The sequence below is a fragment of the Cyprinodon tularosa genome, unplaced genomic scaffold, assembly GCF_016077235.1.
Source record: "Cyprinodon tularosa strain WSP-4 unplaced genomic scaffold, ASM1607723v1 ctg222, whole genome shotgun sequence".
In the NCBI taxonomy this organism is placed as follows: Eukaryota; Metazoa; Chordata; class Actinopteri; order Cyprinodontiformes; family Cyprinodontidae; genus Cyprinodon; species Cyprinodon tularosa.
In genome coordinates this window covers 901,506-921,833 of record NW_024038830.1, presented here as the reverse complement: position 1 = coordinate 921,833, position 20,328 = coordinate 901,506, and the positions used below count along the sequence as shown (strand labels likewise).

Here is a 20,328-nt window from a genome sequence, read left to right as displayed (position 1 = left end):
GTTGAACACGGCCGCAGCCGGGATTATGCAAGGAAACAAGGTGCTCTTTGTAGAGCAGTGGTTCACGCTACATGTTCAGTCTGATCCCAAGAATTTTAATATGTGTTGAATTTTCACAGCTTCACTGCGTGTTCATGGACATAATAATATCTGAAAATGATGCTTAAATCTACCTCCTTTCCTGTCTTAACACTTCTGAGATGTTTTAAATCAGATGTATTAAGCAAATACAAAAAGGAATATCCTGCTCTGTGCACATGCAGGGCTCTGTAAGCATCCTTTGTCCTCTCTGAAGTTTTGGAGCTCTGTGCAGTTTTGTCTGGAGGGGGTTCAGACTGTTTTAAATCTCATTGTGGAGCGGATTTGGTATCCAGATTAGGGACAGGTCTGGCTTTTATTTGCGTCTGTCTCTCTTTTTTTTAGTACTCACATGAGAGGAGCACAATCCCTTAAACCAGACCTCCTACCACCCCCCTCCACCCACTGCTATCCAACAACAAACCCAAATGGGGGCCAGAATCCTGCCTGAATCTCAGCAGGAGGCAGATGGTGAACCTGCTCCGACCACAGCTGCTGCTCCGGCTTCTCTTTGCTAAATTATCCACTGGTCACTAAAGGCCGTGTAGTTCAATTCAGTTTCAGATTTTTAATTCAAACAAAACGTAGCAATGTCATGATCTGCAGCTGTTGGGTTAGGGTTTTCATTTTGTGTTCTTCTTTTAAGCAATTTTATCATATATTGATGTTTACTTTGTGTCTTAGTTTCTGGCATATTCTACTATTCTTTCTATTTGTGGTATATATTATTAGTCAGTTCATTACTTTCACTAATGAAACTTGATTTTATCTTATTTTCTTCTGTATTTTTTAGTGGAGCCATTGTTTTCTCATTATTCTTCCTATTGTTCCTCACTGTTTTTCCTTATTAATCATTTTTACTCAGTTACAAGTTCATTAGTAGATGGTAAATTCCCTGCATTTACTGTATACTGCACGCTGACAGGAGTGGGCCTGGTGTTCAGGCACCTCTGGGCCCTTTGAGCACCATCAACAGACACAGAGGGTGAAGTGCCTACCACAGAAACAGCTGGAGCTGGCGTTGTAACCGGCAACCCTTCGGGTGCAGGACAAACTCCTGCATCTTACTCCACTCTAGACCCCATCCTCCTGCATCCTGTTCTCTTAATAATGGGTTGCACGTACTCCCCCTATTAACTAAGTGCTTGGCTGGTTCTTGGTTGTCACGGGGTTCTAGTGTTTGCATTCTGTCCCTAAGTCTGCTTTGATGCTCGTCATCAGTTTTTAAAAAAGTAGTTATTTTTCCTTCATTAGAAGCTTTCAGTTCGCCATGCTGCTTCCCAGCATTCATCTGCTCAATTTTTAAGAACAACATCACACAGCATGCAAACCATGTATTATTTTTCCTTTCATTACGCAATTATCTAAACATTTTTGGTCAATCACTTTTAATCTCAGTGCAATATATTATCTTTAATGGTTATAACTTGAAAAAAATTAGACAACATTGTAATATTATTTATGTAACAGAGTTTTAGCATCTTGTGGAAAAAGCACTCTAACCTGGCCTTTAGTTAGACACCTGTGTTGCTACCCTTCCTGCTCTCCAGCTGTAGCTCTTCACTGTTGAAGGTCAAATCCAGCAGATACCAACATTTATTTCTTTTATGCAACGAGGGAAAAGGAAACTGATGACATTCCTCTCGTCAGCAGATGACCAGTCGGTCTCCCAGTGGGTCGGGATTATGAACAATCAAATCCAGAGCTGGGTGGCGTGGGGGTCAATCCTCGCTGTGATCCAGCCACCATCTGTGTGCCTGTCCTGGTTATTTGTTTTTTCTTTCATGAATTGATCCAACCTGGGATTTGAATGAGTCATTACTGTAACGCTGTAAAGAACTAGTTAAACATTAAATTTGGCTCATGATGACTAGACAGCTGCCAGCCCAGCCAAGATTAATAAGGGTTTATAGAGTGAGCAACCTCTTCATAAGAGCGAACAAAAACGTTGGGATTACAGGCAACTACTGTATTAATTAAAAAAATATGTGTAAATAATACAAAGTTAATTTTTGACTGGCATGATATTATATCAACATCCTTAATAATGACTTCTTGTTACAGATCCTCCAGAGAAGAGTACGGTGGCCCTGAAGTGCAAACTGCAACTACATTAAGAAAAACAAAACTACATAAAGCAAAACTAAATTTCAGTTAGTTTGCGTACACTGAAGACACGCTTAAAAGAAGCTGGACTGTTCAAACGACGCAACTTCAGGTTCAAGGGTCAAACGGCGCCGTTGTCCAATCAGCGATGTCTCATGTTTCCCACTGGTACCTACCTTTTCCGGTAGGTTAATGTAATTGTGTTTTTCTAAATGTAGTTGCACTTTTAGATTTGTAGTTGCAGTTTGCATTTCAGGGCCACCGTAGAAGAGTAATAAAATCTACACTTAACATTTTAACAAGTAGTAAATTTAACAATTTTAACAGAAAATTTGCGAAGATACCAAATCAAAATTACAAACAACTAAAGACCTTTATTTTAGATCCTATATTAAGGGTCATAACTTCACTTTGCAAAGTTAGATCTTAATGAAGCTTGAGGCTTCAGGAAAATACTACACTTTGTTCCTTGATGGGATAAAACCAAACATGACCCACTGTAGAACACAATGATTTAGGATTGCTTTATACCCTACATTAATATAGATTACTATGAACTGTTCTGTGTTCTGGAGTTCAGTATGGCATCAACTGTCTTAATCTTCATTACAATTACGTTTATGAAAAAGGACAAGCATGCACAACATGGCAGCGTGTCTACAACAGACATAGGCAGGACTGAACTTCTTTAGTATAACATTTAAATGCTGTGTTTGTATTGTAAACTTTGCCCTGGTATCACCACCATGTCTGTTTTTTGAAATGTGCAAAAGAAAAACACAGAAATACACATCTCAGGAAAAAGCAATCAAATTGAGATCAAAAAGCCTTTTATGAAAAAAAACAAAGAACCTTTTGAACTACAGATTCTGTAGTTTCAGTGGAAGTGACAGTGGACATCTTGCTAAAAAAAAAAAACACTCTCTGTCTTCCATGTGAGGGTTAAGAGGATCTGCTACAATGCATTACTACAAACCAATGCTGGGAGTTTCTGCTCTCTTGGATTTTATGCTGGAATTGTGACCCAGTTTCAGGCAGTGAGGGAACAGCTCCGACTGGGAATCGGAGAAAAGCTGAATCTCATGTGTCTCATGCTAGCAAACATTCTGGATTCACATCTACAGCCTCTGCTATCTATCCTGTCATTTTCTCATATGCATGAACAACCCTTGCATCCCTTTTTGATGCCACATAAATCTGGCTATTTGTCTCTGCAGAGCAGTGATGTTGCAGAATAAAAGGAAACAGCAGCTGCACACTGCAGCGAGCTGCTGGGGGCCACACAGGCTGCAGCAGTGCCAAGTGATGATATGAGTCATAAAAAACTGGGTCATCACTTCTGCTCTTAATACGGCATCACAGACTTGACATGATGTAGCTATCCATGAACAGACTGTAATGTCTATAGACACTCGTGTCATCTGAGCAACATAATGGGATTCATTTGATAGCATTTTCTGAGAATCATCAAGAAAAATATGGATCCTTAAAGGTATAGTGCAGGATTTTCATGAATTTTGAAGACCCCTCTCCACTTTAAAAAAAAAAGTGCACAAGCACAATCCTGAACCCGCTCCCAAGAGGGAACACTTATTAAACATGTGTAAGAGCATGCACAAGCCTATTTCTCCTCATGCACACTCTTCTTAAAAGTTGCTGTTTGCATCTCTCATACAAGCTTACTTTCCAAAAGAAGATTTGCAATTTTTTCACGAAGTCAGCCTTACCACTGGTAAGTGAAAAAGGGGACTAGCATATGTAAAAATATCACTAGAATTATTGACAATTAGAAGGACCACTTATTTAGATGATCCACACAGAAAAAGAACATCCTCCACTATTTCTTAAACGTTTTTGAGTAAAACAAGGAAAAATTCAGATAAAATCAAGATTTGTTGTTCAATTGATGGGCATACAATCTTAGAGCAGCAAAACGTAAGATCGTATTCCAAAGTATATCATAAAAAAACAATAAAAAAGTAAAAAGATGTGGAAACCCTGGTCCAAAATGCGCATTAGAGTTTGGAAGTAGAAAGGTAAAAAATTTTATAAGAAAGAAACAGTCAAACCCACAGAAAGAGCAAGAGGAGACCAGGATATGAAATAGAGAGTATAAAAGTATGATCCAGTGATAGAAAATGAAAACCAGAGATATTTATACTGAGGTTGGGTTTGAGAATAACTAATTAACTGGGGGGTAATCAGAAGAAATGTGGAGCATCTGAAGCAGTATAAAAGCAGTGCAGCAGAGTGAGGAGAAAACTAGACTAAATTTACAAAACACGTCTTGAGAATCAATTTAGATTTTTCACTAAAATCTGACTTTTTTTAACTGGTTGTTAATACTAGTAATTAAATGAGACATCCATCAGATTTTTGTCTGAAGCGTTCATGAACCCAAAGTGACACCATAGAAGGAGCATGAAAACATCATTCTACAGCGCACTGTCTATAGCTTCTTTAAATGGTACAAATAAAAAGCAATGGTGGATTTTTCTTGTCTGTCTGTTATACCTTTGTTTATAGATGTTTGAGCTTGGCCCATTTTTCGGTGCAAACCCATTTCTCTGACTGTGACTAACTGGATGTGCTCTTTTCCTCCTTTGACATGGGGGCTGGCTTGGAGCTCGTCTGCCTGGCTTTGCCTTTCCTGGGGACGCCTGTGGAGCTGGTTGACAAGTTCCTTTTGTATCCCTTCTTATGTCTGTATGTCTGCTTCGGTCTCCTTGAACCCCAGTTGGCCTTGGCAGATGGCAGCTCACACTGAGCCTGATTCTGCTGGACGTTTCTTCCTGACAAAAGGGAATATTTCCTTTCCACTGTCACCACAAGCATGCTTGGTGTGAGGGATTGCCTTGGAGTCAATGATTTGATGCAATCAAGTGGTTTTCCTTTCCTATCAGACAATGTAATTTTTCTAGAACCCCATTAGTGACTGCTAAGTTGTTCATGTGTTAACTTAGGTGCTGTGGAATCTACCCTAAAGGAAACAAATGTCCCAAACTTTAGTCAATGAACAGCCGCTGATGCTGAGAGGAGGATGCTCTCTCTTTCTCATCTTGCAGTCAATAATAATCTCATCGGTTTCTACTTTGTTTAGCACCAGATTATTCTTCTTGTAACACCCCTCCAGGTGTTTTATAGTCATAACTTGGGCCAATAGGGTTCTGTGGCGTCATGTGAGAACAATAGATTTCCCTCATATCTAACACGGCTTTGTATGAACAGATTAGGGTTTGTTTTTAAATATATGCAGTTCTGTACATTTCTGTAAAGACCAAAGAGGTCTACTAGCATGGATAAAGAACAGGTTCAGAAAGTTATATTCACAATAAAAATGTACATTTGCTTTGTAGATATTAAGCTAATCTTCATAATTGGGAGCAAATTTAAATTAAGAAAATACCATATTTTGTTAACCAACCAATTGTTGGGATCTGGAGAAGTTCCACCTTTCTCCAGCAGAGTTCGCCGTGGATCCTCCTGAGCTGAACCTTCGACACACCTGAGGCTCATCTCCTCATCAGAGGATCCTGCAGTATATAACCGGCCTTCAGACCTTGCCTCAACGCCGCAGTGTTTATCCAGTTTGGTTAGCACCTGAGCCTAGCATCTTCTGAGAACCTTTGTTGTTTCTGTCTTCTGGTTGGATTCTAATCCCTCCTTGTCTCTGCTTACAGGAATCCTGTTTCCCTTGTAAGCTCTGGGTGAGCTTAACCTGCCGAGCCTGCCCCCTGAGCCAAACCTGACGACTCTCCTCTGGATTCCCATGCTGCTCTGGACAAAGAGCTGGAAACCCAAAGTCAAGGTCTGCTCTCACGCTAGAAGCAAGACGCTGAAGCGGTTACTGAACTCTGCTAAACTAAACAGTCTCTGGACCCAACAGTTCCTCTCTCAAAGCCAAACCCGGACTCCTCAAGGTATAAATCAGAAACTCTCAAATCCAAACTCATCTGCTCCCAAGCTAACTGAACTGTCATCCTCACAGACTCCAGCGAACCTGCTCCCAGGCCTGAACCAGTTCCCGTGTAAATTCCATGTGCTTGTGTTCAAATAAACTTGTTAAACTTTTCATCTGTTTCCGTGGTGTTCTGCATACTGGGCTTTTCTGAAACCCATCATGACACCAATCAAAAATAAAGACTTGACTTTAATTTAATCTATCAGGAGTGAAATAAATCTTTAAATCTATAAAATAAAGAAATGTTTAACAAAAAAAAAGGTAACAGTTAGAGGAAGAGATTCAAAAGAAGATGATCCAAAAAGCCTGAGCTCCTATAGATCAAACCTACAGCAACTACTTCCAGTCCCCTGATGTAAAACTGGGAATGAAAAAAGCAGATGTGATACGGAATGTGAATCTGTTGCTTCTTTCTGTTTATAACAGCATGATAATATTTTGATCTTTATTTCAGACTTTATTGCTTTGTTTCAACCTTTGATACCTCTTTCTGCTTCAGTATCATCAGCTTTAAACTTCCTGCTATTGATGCCAGAGGAATGGAGATGCATGGTTATAAACTCCAATGATTCCTCCTCTAATCTATATGTTAATGAGGCATGGCTAAGATGCAGAAGTGGTCTGGGATGTGTATAATTCACCAGATGCTGTCCCATGAAAGTCTATAAAACTGCTGCTGTTTAAGGCCATTAAACACCAGGAAACAGGTTGAGCCTGATTACAGTTCATCTACCTAACAATCTGAAAATAATGATCTAATCTAGAGGACAGCAGTCTGAATTTACATCAGAGCTGCCAAAATAACCCAGAAAAACTGAGGCGTATTAATATGAAAAGGACACAGCGAAATGGAGTGTTGCTGCTGGTTCTCTCAGGTCATGACAAGTTTAATCTCATCTGATGTAGGTCTATGTATGCCCATCCCCCAGACTCCTACAACATCCAGCTCATACATAACGAATATGATTATCTATATAGGCAAAAACCTTTGCAGCATGCTTTATTAAATCTATGTACTACTACCCCAAAGGACAAAAAGGCTCATTACATCTAATTTGCTTGAATGAAGAACATATTTTGCATCAGTAGAGATACTTCTCATAGAAGTGATGCTGATATCAGCAGACTGTGATGACTTCACTTGCATTTCTGAAAAGAGTTCTCACAGAAGAGAGTTCCTTACATGGAGTCTAAAACTGAATGTAAAACAAACTCTTCATTTATCAATGCCACTGCAATTCTCAGTTAGATGAGCTAAAGAGGTCAATTCTCCACCCTCCATCCCTTCTTTCACCCTGCTTAACCTCCTTTATCTTATTCCATCCATTCGTCAGTATTTATTCCACCTTAATCTCTCTGATTTTGAAACCCTAATCTGTTCTCTCTCCTACCCAAACATTGCATCACAAATGTCTGTCCCTATGGGTTTCCTTCACACTTTTAACAGGAAATGAAAATCTGACAATACTGCCACCTGTAGGAAATCAGCCGTAATTACTGCAGAGACCTTTTTCTATGTGGATAAAAAGTGCCAAGTTAAAAGAACTCAGGGGACATAAATGTCTTTCTTCATTATAAATGCTAAATAATTTCAGTATGTATTATTTTCTTTTTTCTACGCAGCAATTAAAGGTTCAATAGGTAAAGAATGTGGGGGAAAAATAGTAGATCAAAATGAGCTTCAGATGTTTGCGTGGATAAATGAAAGCTGTTCTGTTTTTTAACTATTTGGGGTGTATGTTTTATATTTTCTGCTTTGGAAAATATTTTTATTCTCTTACCAGTAAATAAAAACAAGAACCCTCTTAAAAAACATAGTAAATACTTTAATTAAATACATTAAATGAACTACAAAGCTAAATAACCTCTTTGGAACTACAATAACAATTATGATATATGCCTCTTAATTCATTTTAAAACCTTTTGCAGTAGTTACATTAATCTTTTCTCAGTTATCCACATTTACTCTGATCACATTTCATAGCATGTAAAGCATTATTTATGTATTTTAATAATCAAAATGCAATACAATCAGTCATCATCATCTTAAACCTTGGAGTATTTATATGTTTTCTGAATCCCATCATTGTTCTTGACTGATTTCTTGATTATTTACTTTCTACAAATAAATACATTTTTATTGTGAAGGTCTGTTCCATAATTTTAATTTTGAATTTGTTATTATTTTTTCTTTAATATTTTCCTTTCAGGTTATAGAGATTTTCTTTTTTCTTAAATCTTTCCTGGATGTTCACTGGCAATATTTACCTAAATCATACAAAACCTGGAAAATTTCAATCTACTAAATCATGAAATTTGAATAAGTTACACTTTAGAAAAAGGGATTTAGAAGGACCACTGTGTCTTGTATTGTTTATAGTTTCAGCAACTTTTTTTGTGATATGAATAAATACAAAGACAGTGTATATGTTTTGCATGTTAATCCCCAAACCTCCACACATCAGGTTAAGTATAACTTGATTATTGTGTTTAACAAAATGATGCTGAGCGAATATGAAAATGTTACTTTATGTAATACAGCTTTGGATTTTGCCATAGTTCAGATTATTTCAGTTAAAATACTCAGATTTAAGAGAGATCGGGAAACACTGCAAAATAATTATAAACAAACAAAAAAAGGTTATACATTTCAGTTGATATAATAAAAATGCATTCATTTATTTCCCACATTAAATCTAATGGACACCATGGAGATGTGCTTATTCAGATTTTTTAGGATTTCTTTGTTTTTTACAGTTTCAACAGTTAAGCGCTCACAGGTTTCTGGTAACCAGCTACGAGGAACTAATAGGAAAAAATCATTCTGTGAAATTATCCATCAGTTTGAATAATCCCAGCAAGAGTTAAGCCATTTTTTTTATTTCTCCACTTCATTCACCAAAAGATCTATTTCTGCCAAACACAACCTAAAAGTGACCACTGGTCTCTACATACAACAGATGTGCTGATCTAAGAATAAAGAGCATTGTTTTACAGGTGTTAATTAGTGTCCTGTGTGAAACAGTGATGATAAAAGTTTTAAATTCTTAACGATAATATATATATATATATATATATATATATATATATATATATATATATATATATATATATATATATATATATATATATATATAACACTGTAAAATGTAAACTCCACCACAGCACAGCAACAATTCTTAGATTGTTGAAAGAGAGAGAGAGAGAGAGAGAGAGAGAGAGAGAGCGAGCGAGAGAGAGGTCACAGTCAATCACACATATTATCATGTTATATCATCATAAGAAGTTATTGTAAGTTGCTCATCAGATCTATTCAGTCTTCCAGATACTGTAGGGTAACATTGGACTACTGTGCATTCATTGTGTAAAAAAATGATGCCAATGACAAAATGATGAACCATTAGAAATCCTGTCAGAGAGGATGCACTCAGTGTAGGCTACAAAGAAATCATCATTAGCCACTAGTGCTAGCATGAAGTTTATGGGTAGCAGCACCTGTGTTTACTAAACTAACTTTACCATGGAACACTAACCAACATATTTTTATTGGGGTTATGTTATTTTTGCGCACCTGATTTTATTTTTCTTCATGCATTATGCAAATATAATGAGACCGATACATAATAATAATAATAGTAATAATAATAATAATAATAATAATAATAATAATAAACTTTCCTTTTTGATAAAGCTTATAGTTAGGGTGGCTCAGGTTATCCTGAGCTATCTCTATAGTTATGCTGCTATAGGTTTAGACTTTTGGAGGACATAGGGGCCCCCATTTCATCATTCTGCTTCATTCTCTCTCTATTCTCCTATTTTGCAGAATCTGTTAGTTCAATCTCTAACGTTATACTCTCTCTGCTTTTCCTCAGAGTAGCTTTGCCTCGTCTGTTCCTGTTTGGCTGTGACACCATCCTGGAGAGAAACATCAGCTGTGCTGCTTCCAACAACACCCTTGTTTATAGATGCTGGAGATTGGCCTGTTTTCCACTGTGGTCCTGTTTCTCTGACCGTGACTGAGTGGATGTGCTCTCTTCGTCCTCTGTATCAATTTGACTGTATGATCTGGTTGAACTGTAAAGTGCCTTGAGATGACATGTGTTGTGAATTTGGCGCTATAGAAATAAACTGAATTGAATTTTAAAAGATTAGATTTGATTAGATATAGACCAATATAACCTTTATTAAACAGTTAAATTATTCTTTTGAATTCTATATTTAAACCCTTTTATCATTCGATTTTCATTGTTCAAGAAAATATTTAAAAAATCAAATAAAGGGTCAGGGATGACTAATATCTTATAATTAATCCAAATTAAAAATGCATGGATAATTTTTATCTTTAGAATATATTTTTTTAATTCCAACATTTTTCAATCTATTTTTAAATTGTTTCATGATAAATATTTTGTCACCAATTATTCATGCGCTTTAGAAGATGGAACAGACTTTTTTTTTTTTTTTTTTTTTTTTTTTTTATATTTTGGTAATAAAACTTACCAGGTTTATTTTTTGGTTTGTTTGTCATGTTTTTCTTTTGTTCTTTTTTTGCTATACTAAGACTGTTGCAACACCTACGGCAGTTTTTGTTAAAAAATAATGAAAAGATTAGCAGTAATTTTTCCTCTTGGTTAACAAAACCTATGCTTATAGTTGTAACCATTTCACCAAAGTCACCAACAAAATTTTCTTTGTCCCCTCATTCAGATTTAAGACGATCATATTACTAATAAGGACAACCTCCAAAACTTCCTTATAGTGACAATCCAGAACTTAAATGTCAAAATAATTGCAGGAATTTGTATTTTCACAAAATGTGAAAATACAAGGAAATATTGAGATCCTAATTGGGTGGATAAAAAGAGAGAAAACATGAGAGAGAAATATTCAGAAGGTCTATATTTGCCTCTGAATGTTTATCCAAAAAAATAAAAATAAATAAAACTGAAAATAAAATAGAGATTCTTTTGGTAGAAAGGAAAGAAAGTTTTGCATCACTTCACGTAAGCTGGACGAAATAAAATCCGGAAAGAATGCAAAACCATTTTTACTCTTCACAGATGATGTTGTTCTGCAACATATAGTTTATAAAGTCTCGTCGGCAGAGACAACCGAGCACACAGATGATGCTGATAGAGCAATAAGGCTGAGCTCAGAGCACAAGTCAAAGGCGGAGCTAAGCTCATGCAAAGATGGATGTGTGTGAGCAGAGCTAAGCTCCACCAAACATGCATTGAAGATTTAAACACTGCCTCACTATAGCTCAGATTGTTAACTGTGTGCTAAAGTTGGTGGCACATAATATCAAACAGCAGATCTTTCTTTAGCTTCGTACACCTCTAAATAAGTAGACTTCATCCTTATTTACAACGCTGATATTAAATACAAACACCTCTAATAAATATCTTCTGTAAGTGTTCTTCCAACACATTAAGTTTAAACAACCATAATTATTTTCCCTGTTACTAAGAGGAAAATTAATACAGACTGTATAAATGTGTTTTAACCTCTCTTCCACCTTCCACATGCTGCAACCTTTTAGGACCAAACATTTCAGCAGAAAGCTAACTGTGGACAGACTAAATACACTTAGACTAACCATCTTGTTGCAGAGTGTGGAGCCATTTTTCCTCCTTCATTAGTGTAGGGAAGGCTAAGTCTTATTTTGATAAAATAGAAAACATGTTTAAGATTTTTAGCTGCTGCCATTCACAGCTGCTTCTCAACCACTGTTATGTCTTATGTCTTATTTGCATATGAGAGTATCAGTGTTGGTCAGATAAAAAAAAAAAAACATCCTAATGCTGTCAAAATATCACAATTAGTTTTCTTTTTAAACTTGAATTTTTTCCCCAAGAGCGCTTTTAAATAACTTGTCCAGGTATCAGTCTGTGCCTGTCTGCTGCTCAGAGAAAACTTCTCCTAACTTCCTCATCCTTACCCAGAAATTCAACATACATAACGGTGTCGACATTCTTTTGCCTATTTACTTCTTGGGTGGCCATTGTGTTATACATTGTGTAACATTCATCTTTGTTTCGCAGCTCTCTGCTCGTGCTTTTGTTTCTCCATGTTGGACATCAGAATGAATATAAACACTGATAGCTACAAGGTCAAACACAGCTGACACGGAAAAATGTAAACATGATCATGATAAATTTGCTGTTTACAAGACGTTTATCGTCTAGCATAAAGTATAAAACACTCTGCCGTATGAAGCTAAGATTTACTAAACATAACAAATTAGATAAGAAAAACCTTTTAAACTTAAGGTAATGTCACACAGTTGTAACTAATGTTACTCATAAACCTTAAGGACTGCACACTAAGAGGATGAATGCAAGAGCAGGCTAAGAGATGTGAATGTTTCAGCCGTTTAGATTGTATCAGCCTTGATAAAGTTGAGTAATTTCCTGGCAAATGCATGATGGAATGATAGTATACGATAAGGAAGGACAATCAGATGATAACAAGTCATGCGGCAGACACAATTACAAGAATCCCTGTGTGGTCAACAACATCAAAGAGCCATCAAACTCCAGAATTATGTTCACAAGAGAGGGATGCATTAGAGAGGTAAAAAAAAAATAAAGGAAAGAAAAGCTGAGAGACGCAGGCAAGAAGGAAACATCAATAAGTGATGGAGGGAAAGAAGAAAAAGGGTTCTATTTATAACTGACTGTGACTGTTATTGAGAATGCCAGACATCAGAAAGACTTATTTTTCTTTCTCAGCCTGGCTGCTCTTGCAGAAAATGACCCACCGCTTAATGCTTCATCGTGCCACACAGAAAACCCCACCAAAGCTCTCACACCCACCAGAAGAACCTCCACATTCACCCAGTGCAACTTTGTACCCTAAGTTCCTGCAGCACTGCGCCCAATTTCTGCAGAAACAGGAAAAGATTTTTAATAACTTTTTATCTGGACATCTGAGGATGAAACATCTGAGGGGCAGAGCAGAAGGAATCTGCTCTGGTTTCCATATAAGGCCTCAGAATGAACAGACTCCTTGTTGGGTGAGGCATCTCAGTGGGGACTAAAACAGGATGGATCAACACAGAAACAGTCTCCAAAAATACACACAGGAACAGAAAACACACATACACAATGCGGGAACACAAACCCAAACAATTTACAGACATGCATGCCCAATGTTTGCTTCAGACGTCTGTCTTAAACATAGGTTGACCATTGAAGAATAATCATTTTAGCTACTCTTACCCATGGGTGGTCCCTCACAGTCAGACATGTTTGCAGAGAGAAGAAGAAAAAGCACAGTCTCTCCTGTCTACTGAGCTGCTACTGCCTCTTATTTCTTCCTTTAGGACTCAAAGAAACCTTCTATCTTGGCTTTCAGGACTGTGTCTCTGCGCACTTTCTGCCTGTCTATCCTCCTCCACTCTGACCCTCTACGAACAATCGGATCAGTGGCCAGAAGATACGTCAGTCAGGCAGGGCACTCTGCACCATTGGACACTAAATTTAAAACAAGCAGTCCTTCCTTCAGTTACTCATTCCCTGAAATGTGACAGAGCCCCGTGGATACGATTTCAGAAGCTGTTTTTGGCACCATTGACCCCAACACATAAACTGTAGCTTTATTTAAAGCTCTGAATTGTGTGATCGACACAGTTTATTTACTGTAATATTGTCTTCATATATAATCAGATCTACTACACCTCTAACTTACTTTGACAGTATTTGGCTGTAGTACATCAATTGTTCCTCATGGGGGCAGCAGTGTGTCATTGAGCTCTTTCACCATGCTTCCCAGGAAATCTTTTTTTTTTCTTCCAGCTCATCCAATTAAATTCCAGGGTCAAGTGACTCTGATCTCCAGACTGCATTTCAGTCAATAAACACATCTGAACACATGTTTACAAGCTGTACAAGCAGTTTCGACTAAACTCAGCAAAACAGACAGGAAGCAGACATATGAAGAAAAAACGGTTTAGTCTCAAAAATATAGATAATGTTTGGTGAAAACAGGGGAGTTGGGGTCTTATTTCCCAGATTTGAAAGTGAAGGAAAACTGCTCACCAGACCCTTCATAGATTACCGGCCCACTTGAATGAACAAAGGAAAATATTCAACGCTTCAATTAAGCTCCCCCTAAACTTTGTGCTCCCTCTTCCGACTTACTGGTCGGCTTACTCAGCGGACCCTTTCTGTCAGTTGGCAGGGAGGATTATCACGAGGGAAAGGTTCAGCATGTGATTAAGTGGGGTCAGACGCTGGGCTTGTCCAGCAGAACTCGGTGTCATGGAGGTTAGGATTTAGTAGATGGGGAGAGGGGTTATCTGGGGATTTTGAAAGAACACAGGAGGTTAGATGTTAGGGGGGCTTCCTGCTCTGTTATCTTTCCTGCAGACCTGTCAGGAGCCCCTCCACCCTCTGAGCTCACAGCACTCCAGCCTTCACACCAACTCTGGCTTTGATGTTTGATTTGGAGCTCTTGTTTGCCGAAGAGCTCCGAGGCCTTTTCCAAACACAACCTAAACCTTCACCCCATCAGGACCTTTTGACCCATGAGCTCCTGCAAACAGAAAGTGGACCAGGGAGCACTGTGACTCATTTTCCTTCTTTGATCATGCACAAAATGTGTAGATGGCGTGGTCCAGCCAACAAAGTCCAAAATGGTTGCTAGATTACCTATAATTATCCCATGTGGGAGTTTAGTTCAGAGTTGATGGTCTTTTTATTTGTGTCCATCAATGATTCTAGCAATAATCTATTTTTTATGTACATTTTTTTATAATATTCATATATGGTCTTAATAACTCCTATGTATTTGAATGGGGGTCAGTGGTACAAACCAAAACAAAGTAATTCCAAAATTGTACCTTCTATTAAGTCTTGGCACAAAAATGGATTTGCGTCTAAACTTTGACTAGGGTGTTCTAACACATTAATATGCTTTAAACTAAACTACTCTCTTTCTGTCACCTATATGTTTATGGTCCCTGTCCTGCTAGAAGGGGAACCTCCGTACCAGCCCACGGTCTTTTGCAGCCTAAAGCATATTTTCCTTTAGGAGGGATCCTTTCTCCCATCATTTATCACCTTCTTATAGTCCCTGATTAAAAAAAATCTCCCCAGAGCATGATGCTTCCACCTCCATGTTCTGCAATTAGGACAGTACATTCTGTGTAATAGTGATATCTTCCAGGCATGACCTTAAGCATGAGCAACTGAAATTAGATTGCTTGCCTGCTCAGAGCACCTTCCTTGTCTGTTTTTCTTTAGCAAAATGCCAGCCTGACTTCTTAAGGCTTGCTGTATTAATTTATTTCTTCCTACTACATTCTATAAAGATGAGATATGTAAAGTAAACAACTGGTCGCCCTTACAGCTCAAACTTCCACCTGTGCTATGGATCTCTGCACTTTCTCTAGAGTTACTGTTGTCCTCTTGGCTACTTCTCTAATTAAAGTTTCTTTTTCATCCTGTAACCTCTGGTGGACAGCCATGTTTCAGAGGGTTAGCACCTCTGCCATACTAGTTTCCATTTTCAGATGATGGATTAAAAAGAACCAGAGACTCTTTGATAAAAACCTACCACAACAACAACAAAAACAAAACAATTGAATTTGTCTGGATTTTTTTTTTTCATTCCCAATCAATATTTTATTCTAACAAATAACATTAAGTATTTGCATTTATCTCTCGTTTTTAAGTTTTTTTTTTGTTCATTCAATTACTAGTGTGAACTTATCACATGGTTAGTTATTACTTCTAACCCTTAAAGATACAGAGCAAAAAAAATCACAGTAGGTTTTCTCTTTTACAAATCAGTTTGAAAGCAAATAAATTCTTGAAATGTGAAAATTTAATTAATTACACTTATCTCTCTAAATCCAATTATGCATCCTGACACTCTTTTGTTTAGCTCAGTTATCTCTTATTTGTTCAGCTTTTAATACCATTGTCTAGGTATTGTGAAAATATATTGAAGACAAAAGTTAGAGGTTCTTGATAAAATATCCCATACTGTACATTTCTGTTTGTATGTGGAGAAACCAGCTTGAGTGGATGAAGAGGGCCTGTGGCTTGCTTTAATGGGTAATGTTAATGATCCTCCAATTGCAACAGTAGCTGTGTCTGCAGGTACTAATGAACTCCTAATAGTGTTGAATCTAACAGCCTCTGAATGATTCCACTAACTGTTTTATGGCTCTGTGGGTGAAGCCCTAAATGAGGACTTGTGGAAAAGAGCCGCAGTTCACAGCTCTTTACGGGTTTAACAACCTGCGGAAGCTAAAAACGCTTTGCCTGAGAGCAGGAATCCACATCACTAAGATTTTTGCTCTTAAATGGTGTCTTCCATTCGAATATTAACAAATACAATTTATATTTAATAATTTTGTTCAGAAAAAATATTTGTTAAAAACTAATTTGCATGTAAATGTATAACGGCGCTACAAAACACACAAACGTTTATTTTTCTAATAATAAAAACACATTTAAAACCCAACTCTTTCTATGCGTATAAAACTAACCTTCTTGCATTTTGCAGTTTTTCTTTTTCCACCAAAATGAGTAAAGCATGTTTAACCTTTTAGGGGAGATAAATCTGACTGTTGCTTTGCAAAATTTTAATCCATCAGATTAAAGGTCTCAAAAGCCCTTAATTAACTGAATTCCTGTAACCCAGGGGAGGTATTTCAGGAGGAGGATTAACTGTAGATGAGGAAGTTTTCTACAGGCTGCTGCCCCCACTGAGCAGCAGCCGAGGTGTGACGGAGGGGATTCCAGAGCGCGGAGACAAAAGGCAGAAACTTTGATTTGAACAGTGGTGGTAGTCAGAATCACACACACATCCACACACAGAAATCCTGATCCTAAGCAGCGCTGCCCTCAGGTCTCAACCAGCTGAAAGATGGGGGAAACTCCAGATGCTTTTCTGCAGTTGTGGTCTGTGAAGAACAAGAGAGCCATGAGGGCTGGTGGGAGGCTGAAAGATATGCATGAGTGAAACAATGAAGCCAGAGCCATGGAGGAGTTTAAAGTAATAGCCAGCGATGAAGGTTTTTGGACCAAACAAGCATTTTTTTAAGTGGTTAAAGAGAGCTTGGGGGTGGGGGGTGGGGTTAGTGAAAGAAGAACTCTGTATGATGGATGGACTGCTGGGGATAAAAAAGGGGGGCAAAAAGGGGGCTTCAAAAGAAAAATGACCCAGACTGCTGCTGTGATGCAGTGTGTGTGGGGTGGAGGCGAGGCAACATGTGGAGATCTCATAACCAAAAAGAGAAATACCTCCAAGTGACTGAGCCAGTAGATTCCGCAGCTGGAAACAGTGACTGCTCCATTTCTTTTTCCTTCCTTTAGAATTAATAACACATTTAGAAAAATATGTGAAATGCATATGTTCAATATGCCATACATCTTTAAATTTCAAACTTTGCCCCAACACCTTTGTTTTTTGTTTTTTTTTAAGCATCCAGTTATAAGCGTGTCATCATCCCACATTTTGCATTTGAAATGTTTACTTGCTTTGCCAAAGTTCTTCAGATCCAAAATATTGTGAGGATATTCTTGGTCTCAGCATTTTTTTAGATGAACCTACAGATTTTCTCTTAAAATTTGGTTCTGGTCTCTGGTAAGGCTAATTTAAAAATGAGATTTTTTTGGATTAAGTCTTTCCTGTTATGCTGAGAAATATATCCTTTATTATATTTTAGCTTTTTTTGCAGACATCTAAAGGTTTTTGGTCAAAACCAGTTGATAATTACAGGTGTCACCACCACCTTGCTGCTCAGAAAGTGTTCTTTTTTTTTTTCCCATCAATATTTTTATTATTTTCAACCATTATACATACCGTATAAACAAATACAAGAACCATACCAAAAAGAAAAACAAAAAACAAAAAGAAAAACACACAAATACCCTCTCAGATACACATCTGCATTTGAATACTCTTACACTTTTTTCAGCAAAAGACACAAACTAGTAATAAAGGCTCCGATATCAACCAGATTTCCAAGCTGGTGTTATTTAATTGTCCTCGTCGTCTTCAGATAAGTCCATACCTTCCACAAACGTCATAAAGGGTCCCCATATTTTTTCAAATAGATCACCTTTTCCTTTTAGGAGATGGGTTATACGTTCCAGGGGTAAAGTTGTCAACATTTGTCTGACCCAGTGTCTGATAGTTGGTGCTGTCGATTTCTTCCAGAAAAGTGCAATTAGACGTTTAGATTGTAACAGACATATATCGATCAATAACTGCTCACATTTGGTATATTTAATATTTTTGGGATATAAACCCAGAATGAAAAAACCAGGATCCAGAGCAATTTCTTTTGAAACTAGTTGTTCTATAGTTTGTTTTACTTCTCTCCAAAAAATCCTAATTGCCCTGCATTCCCAGAAGCAATGAAACAATGTACCCTTTTCGTCAGAGCATTTTGTGCATGTGTCTGGTATATTAAAATTATACCTGTTTAATTTAACTGGTGTAACATAAACTCGCATTAACCACTTATACTGTAAAAGCCTTAAGCGTGAATTAATTGTTTGTTTATGAGCCTTGGTGCAGACAGACTGCCACTCCTCCGCTGACAAATTTATCCCTAAATCCTCCTTCCATGCATCCAATTTTAGAACTGAATTTTCTAATGAATTTGAACTTATTAATTTATAAAATTCTGATATTGCACCTTTGCCTGAGCTATCTTTGCAGGCCATTTCTTCTAAATTGGATTTTGGTGGTTTGGTTATATCATTATTTTGTTTTGTCCTGATATAACTTCTAAGTTGAAGATATTTAAAAAAGTATTTTCTATGTATGTTAAATTTTTGCCTGAGTGCTTCAAATGACATCATATAAATTGAACCTGCTGGATACAAATCCTGGACTTTGGCTATTCCATTAAGAGCCCATTGTTTAAACACGGCATCTGATCTACCTGGACTGAAATCACGGTTTCCCCATATTGGAGTGAACTGTGACAATGTAACTGACTCTTTTGTAAATTTCTTTACATCGTACCAAACTTTAATCATATTTCTAACCATTGGGTTAACTGTTTTCTTCATTAATTTAGCTACTGTATCAGACAAAATAAACAGGGGAAGAGGTGGACTTACAGAATTAGATTCCATTTCTGTCCACTGGGGGACATCTTTAGTACTAAAATAATATCGAATGGTCCTAAGCTGGGCTGCCCAGTAATACCAGATTATATTCGGGCACATCAGTCCTCCTTCACTGTAGGGTAAATGTAAGAGAGACAATCTAACCCTGGCTCGTTTATTTTCCCATATAAAACTAATCATTAATTTCTTCATTTTACTAAACCAGTCTGCAGGAGGCGGCAGGGGAACATTCTGAAAAACATATAATATTTTTGGGAGTATACTCATTTTGTAAATGTTAACCCTACCAATCAATGACATGGGGAGGGACATCCATCTATTGACATTCTCAGTAATCTCTTTTGTCAAACGTTCATAGTTATTTTTGACAACTACATCCAAATTTGAAAGTACCTGAATTCCTAAGTAATTAAATTCACTAACAACTTTAAACTGAGAAAGAACCTGAGGTGGTGCTTCATTTTCTCTCTCATCCAATAACAACGCAGATGATTTAGATCTGTTGATGACATACCCTGAAATGTGACCATACTCCTCTATAAGTTTTAACAAAGCTGGGACAGATCTATTTAGGTTTGAGATGAACAGGATGACATCATCTGCATATAATGAGAGTCTGTGCTCTACTTGTCCAATTGTAATACCTGTTATAGATTGATGAGACCTTACAGCTATGGCCAGAGGTTCCATTGCTAACGTAAATAACAATGGGGACAACGGACACCCTTGACGACATCCACGTTTAATAGTGATTGGGGTTGATACATTCTTATTTGTCAGTATTTCCGCAGTAGGATTCAAATATAATAATTGCACCCATTTTTTAAATGTATCTCCATAACCAAATCGACTCAAGACATTAAAAAGGTAGGGCCCCTCAACCCTATCGAATGCCTTCTCGGCATCTAGAGAAAGCAGAGCCTTATCTGAGTTGTTGTCTAGGCCATGAATAATGTTAAAAAGCCTTCTGACATTATGCAGACCTTGGCGTCCAAAAATAAAACCATTTTGATCCCTATGTATCACTGAAGGAAGTGAATCTTGCAGACGTTTTGCTAATAATTTGCAAAGTATTTTAAG

At 37.4% G+C, this 20,328-nt stretch overlaps 1 protein-coding gene across 1 annotated transcript in view; it reads right to left on the bottom strand.

The window, feature by feature from the left end:
* Positions 1 to 13,493, bottom strand: part of eml1 (EMAP like 1) — a 79,961-nt gene extending 66,468 nt beyond the window's left edge. Inside the window, exon 1 of the mRNA XM_038286247.1 lies at positions 13,372 to 13,493. Within this exon, the coding sequence (XP_038142175.1) occupies positions 13,372 to 13,399 (28 nt within the window). The 5' untranslated portion in view covers positions 13,400 to 13,493. The remainder of the gene's footprint in view (positions 1 to 13,371) is intronic.
* Positions 13,494 to 20,328: the final 6,835 nt, after the last annotated feature.